General features: G+C 40.7%; 1 protein-coding gene across 3 annotated transcripts in view; it reads left to right on the forward strand.

The window, feature by feature from the left end:
- Positions 1-19,294, forward strand: part of LOC133570279 (nucleosome-remodeling factor subunit BPTF-like) — a 69,853-nt gene that overhangs the window by 37,030 nt on the left and 13,529 nt on the right. For all 3 annotated transcript variants that reach the window (XR_012051225.1, XM_072916324.1, XM_072916323.1), the window contains exons 20-28: positions 732-878; positions 3,833-3,951; positions 4,017-4,074; positions 4,143-4,312; positions 5,890-6,130; positions 6,192-6,430; positions 10,726-10,830; positions 12,153-12,314; positions 12,855-12,937. Coding sequence is in view for 2 of the 3 variants with exons in the window: in XM_072916324.1 (XP_072772425.1) it covers positions 732-878; positions 3,833-3,951; positions 4,017-4,074; positions 4,143-4,312; positions 5,890-6,130; positions 6,192-6,430; positions 10,726-10,830; positions 12,153-12,314; positions 12,855-12,937 (1,324 nt within the window). In the remaining variant the exon portion in view is untranslated. The remainder of the gene's footprint in view (positions 1-731; positions 879-3,832; positions 3,952-4,016; positions 4,075-4,142; positions 4,313-5,889; positions 6,131-6,191; positions 6,431-10,725; positions 10,831-12,152; positions 12,315-12,854; positions 12,938-19,294) is intronic.

Genomic DNA, 19,294 nt, shown 5'->3' on the forward strand with positions numbered 1-19,294 from the left:
CAGGGGTCTGTGCTTGCTAGCAAGGTCAATTCAAGGATGTGCCAATGTGTTTACAGTGGTCCAAGTTCCTCTATACCAGGGTTCTGAACCTCTTTGACCTCCACTACAGAGGGGACCAGGGCCCACTCAAATATTATTGCTGTAATCGTACTCCTGATTTGAATCATATTAACTACTTACGGTAACCGGATAATCACAAATATTATTATTATAAGGTCAGACTGATTACAAAAAGAAATACTAATGAAAAACAAATAATCATAAAAATAAATACGCCGTGCTAAAATAAATACATTCTTAATCAATTAATAATGTTTTTAAAATAAACTGTCGATAAAATTAAAGTGCAAATGAAAATACAGCTTTACCACTTCAGTCATAATTTTTGCGCTTAAAAAACTTGTCTATGACTAAGCTCCAGACATTTTCTGTTGTCATTCCTGCCACTAGTGTGCAACACCTGAGTACCGCTGTGCCATACCAACTAGATCTTTTTTGGCGGGCCAACAATGGTTAAGAAACACTGTTCTTTACAACAGGAGGACTCTCATGATTGTAGAAACTTTCTGCATAAATGTTTGTCTCCCATCTTTTGAATTGAACTTGGGTGTTGGATTTGGCCGCCAGTTGAACAACCCTGAATTTGTTTTCCTCATGATGCTTATCGAAACTTTTTAGTGGTGATACTGTTGGTGTTCATTTATAATTCCATGTTTTTTTGTCATGGCAAGTGGGCACAGAGGCCACTGTGGCCGCAGCTGGCGGGCACACCTTTCAGATTACTGAAACCACAGTGGATGGAAAGGTAGTGACCACCAAGGTGCCGCTTCCAGCCAACAGCAAGATCATCACAGTCAACATACCAACGTCACAAGGAGGTATTTCTACCAACTGAGATGTGATCGAAGTAGTGTTTAGAATGCAGCTATTGTGGTGAGTCACCTGCTTACCAAGTTGGCATAGAGTTGGTCATGTAGCTGATTGATGTTCCCTACCAAGACCACCCTTACAGCCACACAAGCTCGGATGAATTGGAGTTAGCTGTAAAGAGAATACTCTTCAGATGAAAGTGATGTTTCAAAGCTCACTTTCAGGTGGAGTGTGAGCATTTCATGGACATGTGTATTTATCCAGCAGGACTGTTGGTTTTGGCAGGGCAGAAGGAAGTTAGGCGGGAAAACAAGTTTACGCTGAGGTCTGCTGCCCAGACAGGTAGCCCTCTATTGCGGGATTCCAATTTTCCCCAGAAAAGTCTACCTCTCCACTCATGGCAGTTCCCTTACACATAGAAATGTGTGTGAATCTGTTTGAAGAGGGAAGCTCTTGATGTCCACGTTTACCTGCCCGCTTGCGGTTAAAAGAAAAAAAAGAGAGATATTGGCTTGATTTCTATTTCATCCGTCAGCTTTGCGTGTGCAAATATGAAACGCTCCCTTTGTCGTTAAAGAGCTGTTAATAATGTATGGAGGCACTGAGATATGTTGGGGGACTCCCAACTAACCTTTCAGCCACTCTTTCAACTTTTATGTACCTACCCCACCAATATTTACCCTGACTGGGATCAAAGTTGGCCATGGAGAGACATAAAGCACAAGCTCAGAATAACTGCTGACTTGCTTCATATTTGACCTTCCTAGTCAGCATTGGAAACAACACTCCTGCTCACCAACAGCTTTTTAACAGAAGGAGACAACTCATTATATGCACTGCTAGTCACTTCTCAGCTCTCTTTTTACACCTTTTGACAAGTTATGCCCATTTTGCTAACTCCATACGACTCCCAAAAAGACAACAGACCAGCGTTGACAGAAGGAGGGAATTGCTATGGAGTTAAAAAAAAAAGAAGAAAAGACTATTTGCGAGGAGTACATTAATGGCGGTCACACGTATGGAAGAATTGTACCACAGCAACTTTTAGTTGTGATGAGACCGGACTTTTCTTGAAAAATATGCCAAAGCAGACTTATTTCACTACAAAGAAGAGCTACTTTCATTCAGTGGCACCTCTTTCACGTCCCCCTAACCCCCACCTCCCCCTTTGTCCCTCCTTATGCCATGTTTCATGGAAGTGGATTTGACTTTCTCAAATATTTATTATCGCAACAATATGGTTGTTTATAAGGCTGGGTGATATGGCCTTTTATTAATATGTGGATATGTTTAGTCCATGTCACCATACACCATATATATGTGGATATGTTTAGTCCATGTCACCATACACCATATATATGTGGATATGTTTAGTCCATGTCACCATACACCATATATATGTGGATATGTTTAGTCCATGTCACCATACACCATATATATGTGGATATGTTTAGTCCATGTCATGATACATCATATATATGTGGATATGTTTAGTCCATGTCACCATACACCATATATATGTGGATATGTTTAGTCCATGTCATGATACATCATATATATGTGGATATTTGGCCTTAGCCTTGAATGAACACTTGATGCATATAATCACAGCAGTATGATGATTCTATGTGTCTACATTAAAACATTCTCCTTCATTAATATATGCTACTTTTAAACTTTCATGCAGAGAGGGAAATTACAAGTAAAAGTGTATTTATGAAACAGTTATTAAGCAGTGGCACAAACATTCATGTCATTTCAAAACAGAAAGTGCAAGATTGTCAGAGACATTTTAAAACAAGCTATTAGTGCACTTTTGTGCATGATGTCACACAAGATATTTCAATAAGTGTCAGATAAAAATGAGCTGCATGATAGGAAATCAAATAGTGTATGTCCTTCACTATGTGGTAGGTTCCTGCGGACGTTATCTCCTTCTGTTGTTGACTAATTTTTTCACACGGTGTTGATGTGGAAATGGTTGCCTCTGCATTTTGTGGGTGTGGCACCGAACGGAGATGTTGACATGCGGAGTTTCAAGCACTCTTCATTCTCTAGCGGGTGACTTTTCAAGTCATGCTACATTAGCAGTGCTGCTACTTTTTGTAGCAACACTTTTGCCGCATACTTGACATATTACGGTTGTCTGTTCAACATCTTCCCGCTTGAAGCCAAACCACCGCCAGACGATGGACTCCCTGCTGTTTTTCTTGGGAATTAATTATTCCTCCATTTGTTACCAGATTGGGACCTTCTTTCTCTCATATTACCACTCGCACCACTCCGCTAACATCACTGTTAGCGTTACCCATGCCGCTACCTCTCTGCTCGGCGGGAGCGTGTGACGTTGCACGCGTGACAGTATGTGACGTATGTAAAAAGGTGCGCTTGTTTTACGTCTCTGTGAGAAGGAGAGACAAGAAAGAGTGAGTGTAGTGTAATGCCAGCAGCTAAAAGCAACTGCATGAGAACGTATACGCCAATATCACCATATAGTCATTTTCTATATCGCACAGAGACAAACCCGCGATATATCCAGTATATTCCATATATCACCCAGCCCTACTTGTTTAAGTCAAAGATTTTTGTGAATTTTGATTGTTTGTGAGGTCACCAAAGGGATTTCTGTGTGGCAGAGCAGCGCATACTTGACAGTTCAGCTTGTTGTTGTTGTTTTGTCTTGTTATTCAAGAGAAAGTTGGTCATCACCTCCTTGTTTGATTTACAGTCCTGTGCTGCATTTATACTTATATTGTTGTACAAACATTCACTCAAATTTGAGCCCTGTCCAAGAAGCAATTACTCAAGGTTCAACTCTAGTGCCATCTTGCAAAGTGAATCAAGAAAACAAGGAAATAAAGGCTTCTGTTATTTGAATTAGCCTTCTTGTGTTTTTGTTTACTGTATTCTCCTGTTTTTTAATTTCTACGCTCTCTGACCAATGGTAACCTGTCTTGTTCAGGAGTTGTGCAGCAGAAGGTGCTCGGTATCATCCCCTCCAATACAGCGGCTGGTGCTCGCACCTTTACAGCGTTACAGCCGCGCTGCATCCGGCCTGGTCTCCCGGGCTCCCATCAACCGGTAACATAGTCAACATTTGTTAGAAATGTTCCATATTACATGTTGTCAATCTGAATGTTGTGCAGATCCGTCCGAAGACAGTGACCGGCGCTCTGGGGAAGACACCCCTTGTGGTCCAGCAAGGTAACTTTGTCTTGACCTTAAATGGAGCTCTTTGCGTTCATTGGTGTGTCTCCTGCTGTTGTTTTTAGGTCAGGCTGGTCAACAAGTAGTGACTCAGATCCTACAAGGCCAGGCAGTGTCCCCCTCGGTGACCGGAGCCAGCCCGGTTGCCACGGTTACCGGCCAGGTGGCAGCCAGCCCCACTACGACATCCGGCCAGGTTAAACTCACCTTGTCGCAGCTCGCTCAGCTAACGCAGGTGAGTAAATGAGACATAAACCTAAATCATTGCCTTTATTTTATATACCATAATAAAAATAGAACCGATACGGTACCTGGGGATTTTCTCTACTTTTGTGTGTGTTCATAAATATTGTTTTCGATAATAAAAATGAGCTGATTATGATAACTGCTGTCCTGTTTCTATATCTTGTTTCATTTTGTATTTATTATTTCATTTGCAAGTACAGGTATGACATTCAGTTGCAATTACAGTAGTCTATAGTTTATTTATTTTTTTGTTGTCGTGCCCTAAAAAGTGTTAAAAATGTAAGTATTGAATTTATCACTAAGGATGTGTACCATACACCGGTCATTTTTGGTACTGATTCCTAATAGGGTTGGTCCAGGAAAACCATTAAGATTCTGGACAATTATACTGCCGCTCTCACATTCAGTTCAAGTGCCGCTGCGACGCACGGATTGATGATAATCTGCTTGGAATAATCACAAATATGGAAGCAGCACCACGGCAAAGTTTGTAACACACCAGTATTTACTTCTAGTCCCCAAAGTGTGTTTGAAGCCAAGGCTATTTAACTTCATCAAGCCCACCATCTAAGTCATCCACTAATCCACAGGCCGATATTAATCCACTAAAAAAAACATTTTGAATAATCAGATATGTCGATGGCTGTCAACATTGGCTTCCGGTCCGTCACTCAAATGAGTCTGTGTGCAACATAAACACAAATAACAATTACTATTTGTACAAAATGCACACCCACCTAGCATGCTAATTGATTGCATTGATTTATATTATTATATATATCATGTTAAAGGTCTGTGAATCATTATGAATACCATACATTAATATTATTTTACTTTGTATTTATTCTCTTATTAATATGATTTGAAATGTTACAAGCGGTAGAATGGATGCATATACTGAGGTTAATTGTACTGAATAGAAATCTGTGTGGTCTTTACCACTGGATTGCTTCTTGCACTGCAAACATAATTGACCTAAAAAGCAGGTGTTGATCAAATACTTCCCTGCTGTGAGATGTTATATCATGATGTTGCTGGTGCACAACCTCTTGTGCTTATACAAATGAATTGTTTCACATCTTTATTTGCACAAATGACAAATAGTACCGATGAATAATGGTATTAGCGATAATGATATCGATCAGATCCTAACCATATACATCCCTACTTATTACACATCAGCTGTTTGATTGTAACGTGCATCTTAATTTTAGTTTCTATTAACAATTTTGGAGGTGAAAACTGCCATGTACAATTGCTAATGCTAATCTGTCGCATGTCAATAGCAAAGCCAATGTAAATTAGCATCCAGCACATTTTTGGAAAAGTGGAGTCTTACTTTGGAGCGATTTTTGAGTCAATTGATTTGTTTGTTTAACTAGAGGTAGTTTGCTCTCAGTCCTGCTGGAGTGATCACAAAGTGTGTGATGTCAGGCGCAACCCAGGTAGCATAACAAGGCAGCGTTGGATTTGACGTGTATGGTAGAAGTAGCGCTCCTTAAATAACGATGTTTGTTAGTAATCTTTGTAGTCAAAGCGTCCTTGTTCTGCTCCTACTCTTCGCAGAAGCAGCAGGCCGGCTCAAGTGTGGACCGCCAGCCAGGTGTGGGCGGCACTCACCAAGCTGTGACTCTGATGATCCATGGTCAGGGCCAGACCACTGGCCAGCTTCAGGTCATACCTCACGGCATCACCGTCATCCCCGGTCCTGGCCAGCAGCTCATGCAGGCCACACTGCCCAACGGTCAGGTGCAGCGTTTCCTCTTCACGCCGCCGTCCACCGTGGCCACGCCCACGTCCAACGCAGGTATGCGCAGTCATTCAAGCTGGAGGGCCACGGTCTTAACTCCCTTCATTTGTCCCTGCAGCCACCACACCCTCCGGTCAGCCCAACTCGGACTCCACCAAAACACCAGCCCAGCCTGCTCAACAGGCGGCCGCCCCCGTCCAGCCGGGGGTGGCAAGCCTGACCACCAGCAGCACGCCACAAGGCCAGTTACCCTCACAGACGCAGGCCCACATGCCCATTCAGTCTCCCACCTCGCTGCAGGCGGGAAGTGCCAAGACACCCCAGCTCATCGTGTCTGGGCTGCAGCAGCAGGTCCAGGTACCATTGCCAACTCATCAAATGTTCAAGTTCATTGCAAAGTTTGCATCCTTTTGCCCCAAACATGACGCTTTAACTTTAACTCACAATATACATCATAGGGCTGTCAATCTTTGGGCACCACACCGTTCCATTCCATTGACGATCCATTCTCCGTTCAAAATCCCTACTTTTTAATACCATTGGGTGCCAGTTCTATGATGAACTGCATTCCTCCATAGAGGAGATCAATCATTTCTATATTACTTCAAATAATAAAGAATGTTTGTTTAATAAAATCCTACCCAAACATTTAATAAAGTCAAATACAAATAAGGCAACAAGAGAAGTATCCAACACTTCTCTTTTGTAAAGTAAATGTGTACAGCAGATATAGATCATCTACATCAGACCTGGGCAACATACATGAGGCCCGATAACATTTTCAACTTTAACACCATTATGATGTGCTCTGTTGAAGTCTTCAACTCTAGAAAGTATTTCAATGGGTGTTATAGGAGTTATTAGGGTTTAAGTCTTCAACTCTAGAAAGTATTTCTTTTTTTTTTTTTTTTGAATTATTTATTTCAAACCTGCACAGTACAACACACACTTTTTTTTTTAAACATTTTGGCAGGGACATTTATGCAAGGCTTGAAAAGGGGTTGGATGAAGCAAATGCTTATAATATCCCAACCCCTCTCACTCATTCCACATTTAACATAAACAATATAATACAAGAACAATACTATACAAACAAAAACAAGAAAAGCTCCTGTACACTAACAATACAATAGTACCACTGTTACTATAAAACAAGACAAGACGAGACAAAACACACACACACACACACACACACACACACACACACACACACACGGGCCCAAACACTCTCTGACCATACACCTCTCTCCCATGGCTCTGTGCTGAGGGCATCACTCTCTTTCCTCCTCGTACTTCTTCAGTACTTCTTTTTTAAACAGTCTTTTAAATGTAATCATGTTAGAACAGGTTTTTAACTGGTCCCCTAAGTTGTTCCACAGACTGACTCCACGCACTGAAATGCACATTGATTTTAAAGTTGTTCTAAATTTAGGCAAATATAATTTGTTGTTTCCTCTTAGACTGTAACTATGATGAGCATCTCTATCCTGGAATAGGTTTTGTATATTGGATGGTAGAGAGTTTTGGGATGCCCTAAACATCATTTGAGCAGTTTTAAAATTGATCACATCGTGCAGTTTAAGTTGCTTTAACTCCATGAATAGTGGATTTGAATGATGTAAGTAGTGAACATTGGACACAATCCTAATGGCCTTTTTCTGCAGAGTGACTAAAGGCTGTAGATGGGATTTATAACAATTTCCCCAGACTTCAACACAATAGTTTAGATATGACATAATAAATGAATGATACAATAAAAGCAGAGCATTGGTGTTCAATAAATGACATGATCTCCTCATCATTCCAACACATTTAGCAACTTTTGTCCTCAGGTAACTTATATGAGGCTTCCATGATATATTTTCATCTATTACCACTCCTAAGAATGAATTTTGTTGAACATATTCTATTGGTGTATCATCAATAACAATCCTGATGGGTATTTCACTTTTGCGATTGCTAAAGAGCATGATTTTGGTCTTCTTTAAATTGAGAGACAATTTGTTGGTATTAAACCAAGTTTTTAACTTGATCATCTCCTCAGTTACAGAGGCCAGAAGTTGCTTAACGTCGTCACCTGCACATGTAATGGTTGTGTCGTCAGCAAAGAGGATGAACTTCAGCAGTGTTGATACTTTACATATTTCATTGATATACATTATAAATAGTGTGGGTCCCAGTATCGACCCCTGGGGGACTCCACAGGTTATGTTCATGAGTGTAGATTGATGTTGGTCGATCTGAACAATCTGCTGTCTCTCATTCAAGTAGCTCTTCAGCCATTTCCCTGCCACTCCCCTTATGCCATAGTTTTCCAGTTTGTTTACCAAAATCTGGTGATCAATGGTATCGAAAGCCTTTTGCAGGTCAATAAAAATTCCTAAAACAAATTTGTTTTTCTCGATACCATTAGTAATGTTCTCTATTAGATCACTTAAAGCTAATGAAGTTGACCTATTTTGTCGGAACCCATATTGACAATCAGATAATAATGTGTGTTTTTCAATGAAGCCACGAAGTCTATTATCAAATAATTTTTCCAAAATTTTTGACAACTGTGGCAGAAGGGAGACGGGCCGGTAATTTGTGAAGTGGTGTTTGTCTCCAGATTTGAAGATGGGGATGACTTTTGAGAGTTTCATTTGTGAAGGAAATTGTCCAAGTTGAAAAGATAAATTGCAGATGTATGTGAATGGTTTGATGATTTCTTCCGCTACATTCCGGGCCGTCCTCATGTCGAGGTCATAAATGTCACGTGATGTTTTGTTCTTGCTTTTATGAATAATCTCTAAAACTTCCTTTTCGACAGTCGGAGTAAGGAACATCGAGTAAGGATTTTTTCCAATAAGTTCCATAGGCTGTACATCATTAATTGGGATTTTTTTTGCCAGCTCAGGCCCAACTTTAACAAAAAACATATTGAAGCCGTCAGCAATCATCTTCTTGTCACTTATGATTTGGTCGTTCTCAACAAAAAACTCTGGATAACAAGGACTGTTTGAACCATGCCCAATAATTGTATTTAATACCTTCCAAATTCCCTTTATATCACTTTTCTTTTGGATTAATAGTTTGGTGGTGTATTCTTTTCTGCTTGCTCTTAATATGCTGGTTAATTTATTTTTATATGTTTTGTACTTTTGTTCTGTTTCTATGGTTTGATGCCTAAAAAAAGTCCTATATAAATAATTTTTCTTTTTGCAAGCGTTCGCAAGCCCTTTAGTTATTTCAATGGGTGTTGTAGGAGTTATTAGGGTTTAAGTCTTCAACTCTAGAAAGTATTTCAATGGGTGTTATAGGAGTTATTAGGGTTTAAGTCTTCAACTCTAGAAAGTATTTCAATGGGTGTTGTAGGAGTTATTAGGGTTTAAGTCTTCAACTCTAGAAAGTATTTCAATGGGTGTTATAGGAGTTATTAGGGTTTAAGTCTTCAACTATAGAAAGTATTTCAATGGGTGTTATAAGAGTTATTAGGGTTTAAGTCTTCAACTCTAGAAAGTATTTCAATGGGTGTTATAGGAGTTATTAGGGTTTAAGTCTTCAACTCTAGAAAGTATTTCAATGGGTGTTATAGGAGTTATTAGGGTTGAAGTCTTCAACTCTAGAAAGTATTTCAAAGGGTGTTATAGGAGTTATTAGGGTTTAAGTCTTCAACTCTAGAAAGTATTTCAATGGGTGTTATAGGAGTTATTAGGGTTTAAGTCTTCAACTCTAGAAAGTATTTCAATGGGTGTTATAGGAGTTATTAGGGTTTAAGTCTTCAACTCTAGAAAGTATTTCAATGGGTGTTATAGGAGTTATTAGGGTAATCTAGGTGACAGCAGCTCAGACCAGGAACAAAGCAGAGTATTTCCAGAGCAGCCAGCCCCAAACACACATGTCAGAAACAGATGTGGAAGCACATTTGTACGTGATAATATATCACATTGTAGGTGTTTATTACACTTTAAATTCATATTTTGCTGTTTGTTACATGTTTGTTGTGTTTTGCTAGATTGTAAAAGATACACAACTATGGAGGAGCTGCTCTGACAAGTAAAAGATGTTCGTATGTTGTTAATATTCAGTCTTTTATTGTTCATAGTTATTATTGTAAATCACACTTTTTTTATTTTCATGTACATTTTGGGTGTCCCATTCAGTAAAAAACTGTATAATTCCATTCCGTTTTCTTTTGAGGTGGTCTGTCATAACTTTTTTAGAAGTCTATGGGACATTGTGACTTTTGGTGTTAGTGTTCCTGGGAAAAAGGGATCCAAACACACAAACTGTACAGCAGGTTTTTACAGCTAAATGTGTATATATCATTTATACACACATACACCTTGGCCCCCAGACACATTTTTTCTCTAAAAGTGGCCCCCAAGTCAAAATATTTGCCCAGCTCTGGTATACATCAACAATATGATTTGCCTGAGTGGCTGTACAGGACAGTTATTTTATTAGTTTTTTTAAATGGATGTTTGATATTTTTGAATAGATTAAGAATGGTTACAAGTAAGAATCACAATTCATTCTTTTTTGCACCCCTGTTATGTGATACTATATTACTTTGCATACCTCAAATCAGGTATAGGGGAAACTTATTGTCACGCACTATTTCTCTAGTCATATTATTAACCCATGAGTGTTTCTTGTGGTTGATGCTGAAGGTGCTGGCCCAGCTGCAGACTCCCAGTGGCACATCTGTACCACAGCACTTCAAACTGCAGCTGCCTATTCACATACAACAGACCAAGTCAGCTCAGGGAGGAGAGGTAATGGCTCCTAAATCACATTGTTTTGCCAACTCATTTTGTCACGTCAAATGATGCTAACAATTTCATTGAATCAATTAAATGTGTGTAAAAAATCAGTGTAAAAAAAAATAAAAAATTGGTAAATACAAAAACCAGTGCAGAAATATTGCTTCAAAACTGAAGATTCACTTTGGTTCAATGATGAGTGAATCACCTCATTAGTTGGTTCTGAGACAGGATCCATTGCTTCAATCAATTTACTGGAAGTAAATATCTGCACTCATTTTTTTACACTGAATTTTCAAACAATGTATTTTAACACATTTTGCTCACTAATTTGTATTCAATGAAGTTGTCAGCATAATTGGATTCAAAATTCAGTTCACAAAATTCCAACGCAGAAAATTCAGTGTCAAAAAAGGCTTTAGTAACAAATGAAGATGAAAGTAGCATGTAGTCCCTCTGATAGACCATTGAGTCACTGTCTTCAATCGCCTTGGTCAACGGCGCCAAAAAAAACCCCAAGGAGTGTGGGAGTAGCAGGTTTATGTCCTCATCCTCTCACAATGTAGATGGTTTATGTCCTCATCCTCTCACAATGTAGATGGTTTATGTCCTCATCCTCTCACAATGTAGATGGTTTATGTCCTCATCCTCTCACAATGTAGATGGTTTATGTCCTCATCCTCTCACAATGTAGATGGTTTATGTCCTCATCCTCTCACAATGTAGATGGTTTATGTCCTCATCCTCTCACAATGTAGATGGTTTATGTCCTCATCCTCTCACAATGTAGATGGTTTATGTCCTCATCCTCTCACAATGTAGATGGTTTATGTCCTCATCCTCTCACAATGTAGATGGTTTATGTCCTCATCCTCTCACAATGTAGATGGTTTATGTCCTCATCCTCTCACAATGTAGATGGTTTATGTCCTCATCCTCTCACAATGTAGATGGTTTATGTCCTCATCCTCTCACAATGTAGATGGTTTATGTCCTCATCCTCTCACAATGTAGATGGTTTATGTCCTCATCCTCTCACAATGTAGATGGTTTATGTCCTCATCCTCTCACAATGTAGATGGTTTATGTCCTCATCCTCTCACAATGTAGATGGTTTATGTCCTCATCCTCTCACAATGTAGATGGTTTATGTCCTCATCCTCTCACAATGTAGATGGTTTATGTCCTCATCCTCTCACAATGTAGATGGTTTATGTCCTCATCCTGTCACAATGTAGATGGTTTATGTCCTCATCCTCTCACAATGTAGATGGTTTATGTCCTCATCCTCTCACAATGTAGATGGTTTATGTCCTCATCCTCTCACAATGTAGATGGGGAACGTGGTGACCATCCAGGCCGCGTCCATCCAGGAGCAGCTCCAGAGGATCCAACAGCTCCGAGAGCAGCAGAAGAAGAAGAAGAAACAAGCCGCAGAAGCCAAGAAAGAGCAAGCCCTCAACTCTGTGAGCCAGAGAGACATGATTCAGAAACAGGTGTGTCCATCACACTAGTCAATCCTATCAATGAACACTCAACACTACTAACAGGTGTGTCCATCACACTAGTCAATCCTATCAATGAACACTCAACACTACTAACAGGTGTGTCCATCACACTAGTCAACTTATCAATGAACACTCAACACTACTAACAGGTGTGTCCATCACACTAGTCAACTTATCAATGAACACTCAACACTACTAACAGGTGTGTCCATCACACTAGTCAACTTATCAATGAACACTCAACACTACTAACAGGTGTGTCCATCACACTAGTCAACTTATCAATGAACACTCAACACTACTAACAGGTGTGTCCATCACACTAGTCAACTTATCAATGAACACTCAACACTACTAACAGGTGTGTCCATCACACTAGTCAACTTATCAATGAACACTCAACACTACTAACAGGTGTGTCCATCACACTAGTCAACTTATCAATGAACACTCAACACTACTAACAGGTGTGTCCATCACACTAGTCAACTTATCAATGAACACTCAACACTACTTTGTCTCTCTCAGGTTGTAACCAAGCAGAACGCCTTCATTGAATATCTCAAGCAGAAGAAGACTGTCACACCTGAAGAGAAAGAGGAGAATCAGAGGTTGTGTGTGTGTGTGTGTGTGTGTGTGTGTGTGTGTGTGTGTGTGTGTGTGTGTGTGTGTGTGTGTGTGTGTGTGTGTGTGTGTGTGTGTGTGTGTGTGTGTGTGTGTGTGTGTGTGTGTGTGTGTGTCTTTTTCTTCTGTTTTGATGAAACCAACTGGGTGCCCAGCTTGCAAAGGTTAGGGTGTGTAACCGGCCCCACCAGGAAGATCATTAAGACTAATCAGCTCATAAATGACTGCCACACCCCAGGTCTTCTCTAGTCTATAAAGGAGAACTGACTGCCACACCCCAGGTCTTCTCTAGTCTATAAAGGAGAACTGACTGTCACACCCCAGGTCTTCTCTAGTCTATAAAGGAGAACTGACTGCCACACCCCAGGTCTTCTCTAGTCTATAAAGGAGAACTGACTGCCACACCCCAGGTCTTCTCTAGTCTATAAAGGAGAACTGACTGTCACACCCCAGGTCTTCTCTAGTCTATAAAGGAGAACTGACTGCCACACCCCAGGTCTTCTCTAGTCCTTAAAGGAGAACTGCACTTTTTTGGGAATTTTGCCTATCATTCACAATCATTATGTAAGACAAGAATACATGTGTTTTTTCTTTTTTTATGAATTCCAATACTAAATAAATGTGATCAAAAGTCCGCTTACAATGAAGCCTATTTGAGATGCTCTAGTCTGCCTCTAAAGTCCTTCAAAGAACATCAAAAGACCTCCATTAAGGTTACATACATGATGTAAGTATATACACTATATTGCTAAACGTATTAGGCCAGCCATCCAAATGATGAGAATCACTAATCACTTGGCCCGGTGATGTCAACATTGGCAGACAAGCTTGTGATCATGGCACCACTATGAATAGTTTGTCTGCGTTAGCACTTATGATAACAATATCACTAATACTTGTTAATATTTATAATAACAATATCACTAATACTTGTTCATATTTATAATAACAATATCACTAATACTTGTTCATATTTATAATAACAATACGACTAATACATGTTAATATTTATAATAACAATACGACTAATACTTGTTAATATTTCTAATAACAATATCACTAATACTTGTTAATATTTATAATAACAATACGACTAATACTTGTTAATATTTATAATAACAATATCACTAATACTTGTTAATATTTGTAATAACAATATCACTAATACTTGTTAATATTTATTATAACAATATCACTAATACTTGTTAATATTTATAATAACAATATCACTAATGCTTGTTAATATTTATAATAGCAATATGACTAATACTTGTTAATATTTGTAATAACAATATCACTAATACTTGTTAATATTTATAATAACAATATCACTAATACTTGTTAATATTTATAATAACAATATCACTAATACTTGTTCATATTTATAATAACAATATGACTAATACCTGTTAATATTTATAATAACAATATCACTAATACTTGTTAATATTTATAATAACAATATGACTAATACTTGTTAATATTTATAATAACAATATGACTAATACTTGTTCATATTTATAATAACACTATCACTAATACTTGTTATTGTTGAAGTCAACAAATATAAATGGAGTATTGTTGGCGGTATTTGGTTGGTTATTTATTGGATTTTATGGGCGAAATAAAAGACCTTCAATTGGCCTTTATTCACGTTTGCATATAAAAAATGCATTTTTCGTTATGTCTTTCATAATTATTGTGAACGATAGAAAACAATTTCCCCCCCAAAAACAGTGCAGTTCCCCTTTAAAAGAGAAAGCAGATGGAATATGAAGCACAGGTTAGTGACTCTGACACACAGGTGTCAACACCAGAGGTTAGTGACTCTGACACACACACAGGTGTCAACACCAGAGGTTAGTGACTCTGACACACACACAGGTGTCAACACCAGAGGTTAGTGACTCTGACACACACACAGGTGTCAACACCAGAGGTTAGTGACTCTGACACACACACAGGTGTCAACACCAGAGGTTAGTGACTCTGACACACACACAGGTGTCAACACCAGAGGTTAGTGACTCTGACACACACACAGGTGTCAACACCAGAGGTTAGTGACTCTGACACACACACAGGTGTCAACACCAGAGGTTAGTGACTCTGGCACACACACAGGTGTCAACACCAGAGGTTAGTGACTCTGACACACACACAGGTGTCAACACCAGAGGCTAGTGACTCTGACACACACACAGGTGTCAACACCAGAGGTTAGTGACTCTGACACACACACAGGTGTCAACACCAGAGGTTAGTGACTCTGACACACACACAGGTGTCAACACCAGAGGTTAGTGACTCTGACACACACACAGGTGTCAACACCAGAGGTTAGTGACTCTGACACACACACAGGTGTCAACACCAGAGGTTAGTGACTCTGACACACACACAGGTGTCAACACCAGAGGTTAGTGACTCTGACACACACACAGGTGTCAGCACCAGAGGTTAGTGACTCTGACACACACACAGGTGTCAACACCAGAGGTTAGTGACTCTGACACACACACAGGTGTCAACACCAGAGGTTAGTGACTCTGACACTCACACAGGTGTCAACACCAGAGGTTAGTGACTCTGACACACACACAGGTGTCAACACCAGAGGTTAGTGACTCTGACACACACACAGGTGTCAACACCAGAGGTTAGTGACTCTGACACACACACAGGTGTCAACACCAGAGGTTAGTGACTCTGACACACACACAGGTGTCAACACCAGAGGTTAGTGACTCTGACACACACACAGGTGTCAACACCAGAGGTTAGTGACTCTGACACACACACAGGTGTCAACACCAGAGGTTAGTGACTCTGACACACACACAGGTGTCAACACCAGAGGTTAGTGACTCTGACACACACACAGGTGTCAACACCAGAGGTTAGTGACTCTGACACACACACAGGTGTCAACACCAGAGGTTAGTGACTCTGACACACACACAGGTGTCAACACCAGAGGTTAGTGACTCTGACACACACACAGGTGTCAGCACCAGAGGTTAGTGACTCTGACACACACACAGGTGTCAACACCAGAGGTTAGTGACTCTGACACACACACAGGTGTCAACACCAGAGGTTAGTGACTCTGACACACACACAGGTGTCAGCACCAGAGGTTAGTGACTCTGACACACACACAGGTGTCAGCACCAGAGGTTAGTGACTCTGACACACACACACAGGTGTCAGCACCAGAGGCTAGTGACTCTGACACACACACAGGTGTCAACACCAGAGGTTAGTGACTCTGACACACACACAGGTGTCAGCACCAGAGGTTAGTGACTCTGACACACACACAGGTGTCAGCACCAGAGGTTAGTGACTCTGACACACACACACAGGTGTCAGCACCAGAGGTTAGTGACTCTGACACACACACAGGGGTCAACACCAGAGGTTAGTGACTCTGACACACACACAGGTGTCAGCACCAGAGGTTAGTGACTCTGACACACACACAGGTGTCAACACCAGAGGTTAGTGACTCTGACACACACACAGGTGTCAGCACCAGAGGTTAGTGACTCTGACACACACACAGGTGTCAACACCAGAGGTTAGTGACTCTGACACACACACAGGTGTCAACACCAGAGGTTAGTGACTCTGACACACACACAGGTGTCAACACCAGAGGTTAGTGACTCTGACACACACACAGGTGTCAGCACCAGAGGTTAGTGACTCTGACACACACACAGGTGTCAGCACCAGAGGTTAGTGACTCTGACACACACACAGGTGTCAACACCAGAGGTTAGTGACTCTGACACACACACAGGTGTCAACACCAGAGGTTAGTGACTCTGACACACACACAGGTGTCAACACCAGAGGTTAGTGACTCTGACACACACACAGGGGTCAACACCAGAGGTTAGTGACTCTGACACACACACAGGTGTCAGCACCAGAGGTTAGTGACTCTGACACACACACAGGTGTCAACACCAGAGGTTAGTGACTCTGACACACACACAGGTGTCAACACCAGAGGTTAGTGACTCTGACACACACACAGGTGTCAGCACCAGAGGTTAGTGACTCTGACACACACACAGGTGTCAGCACCAGAGGTTAGTGACTCTGACACACACACACAGGTGTCAGCACCAGAGGTTAGTGACTCTGACACACACACAGGGGTCAACACCAGAGGTTAGTGACTCTGACACACACACAGGTGTCAGCACCAGAGGTTAGTGACTCTGACACACACACAGGTGTCAGCACCAGAGGTTAGTGACTCTGACACACACACAGGTGTCAGCACCAGAGGTTAGTGACTCTGACAGAAAACACACAGGTGTCAGCACCAGAGGTTAGTGACTCTGACACACACACAGGTGTCAACACCAGAGGTTAGTGACTCTGACACACACACAGGTGTCAACACCAGAGGTTAGTGACTCTGACACACACACAGGTGTCAGCACCAGAGGTTAGTGACTCTGACACACACACAGGTGTCAACACCAGAGCCAGACTAGCATGACTTCACCTTTGCACTCAGTCTCTGCTTATTTTTCCTCCCATTTTGTTTTTCCACTTCCTTTTCCTGCAAAACATCAATCACTCAATTGTTCCTCTGACATCAGCCTGCGGGTGTTGCTTTTGTCCTTTGTGCTGCCGGCCCACGGGTGCACACCCTGGCCTGGGTTTGACCCCACAGCCATCCAGGCTCACACCAATCCACCATTTTATCCCCTCTCTGCGAATGTTAGCGGACACAAGTCAACAAGTACTGGTGACGCATTTACTGACTCTCACCAATTCCTTGTAGTTGGCTGAGCCCCACACAAGGATGTGGGACTTCTCAATAGGAGATGTATTTCAGAAGGCGCGGCCTTGTAAACAAATCCTTGGATGTGATTGGATAAAGCACTTGTCTGTTATCTTGAACCACGTGCTACTTCAAGCACTCACATGGTGGTGATCAAGCCGCCACGCTGGGAAATCCAAAGCAGAATAGCCGACATATTGGATAACGACAGAGCCAAAAGTGAGAGAACTTTTACAGCAATGTCAGAAGATGATCCATGTGGCAATAGCACTCAGCACACCATTCTTGTTTCAATCAAACAGTCGCTTTGGCGCTACGTCACATCTATGAGATCCCGCCCGGCGATCCTGATTGGTTCATTATTTGAAGGAGTTTGCATTGCCTTCCATCCCAGATCCTTGTGTGGAGCTCAGCCAACTACAAGGATCTGGCCAGAGTCAGGTTCATCAATTTAGGCTCCCCATAAAAAAAGAAACCTTTTTGTCAGCTGAAGGACCACACATTAATTGAGCTCTCTTCTCATTGTTGAAACTCCCAGCATGCATTTCCTTTGCTGCCATCTCCACTCCCATACTAGTGGAGAACAAATAAACCCAGAGCAGCTCAAAAGTCACTCAACATCTGTGCATCAACATCTGTGCATCCCAGCTTTAATAACAGCCTTGCCTTCAAGACATTGAGGACAAATGGAGTGCAGTACTTTAGTCTCAGCACTTTCACTACAACATCATAGCACACATAGTATTTATTTGCACTTAGGAAATAAGATAGCACACATAGTATTTATTTGCACTTAGGAAATAAGATAGCACACATAGTATTTATTTGCACTTAGGAAATAAGATTGCACACATAGTATTTATTTGCACTTAGGAAATAAGATAGCACACATAGTATTTATTTGCACTTAGGAAATAAGATAGCACACATAGTATTTATTTGCACTTAGGAAATAAGATAGCACACATAGTATTTATTTGCACTTAGGAAATAAGGTCTAATACGAACATTTTGGAATTTCACTATTCGCATGGACATGAAAAGATCAGAATTGACCTTCAATGTGAACAAAGCCTGTTTGTGTGTGTGTGTGTGTGTGTGTGTGTGTGTGTGTGTGTGTGTGTGTGTGTGTGTGTGTGTGTGTGTGTGTGTGTGTGTGTGTGTGTGTGTGTGTGCTAGTTTCATATCATGACAGTACATTCATGAATGTATGAAGATTAGAGTAGTTGTTTAGAAATAATGTAGTAATAATAATGTACGTCCATCATTAAGGGGACTGCAAAGACAAGATATTTCATGTTCACACTGAGAAACTGTTTTTTTTTTTCAAATAATCATGAAGTTAGAATTGAATGGCAGCAACACATTGCAAAAAAGGCATTTTTACCAGTGTGTTACATGGCCTTTCCTTTTAACAACACTCAGTAAAGGTTTGGGAACTGAGGAGACACATTTTTGAAGTGGAATTCTTATAAATATTAACAAGCCAAGGTGTGTAATATCATGGCTTACGTGCAGTGATTTCTCCAGATTC

The sequence above is a fragment of the Nerophis lumbriciformis genome, linkage group LG27 (genome assembly GCF_033978685.3).
Source record: "Nerophis lumbriciformis linkage group LG27, RoL_Nlum_v2.1, whole genome shotgun sequence".
In the NCBI taxonomy this organism is placed as follows: domain Eukaryota; kingdom Metazoa; phylum Chordata; class Actinopteri; order Syngnathiformes; family Syngnathidae; genus Nerophis; species Nerophis lumbriciformis.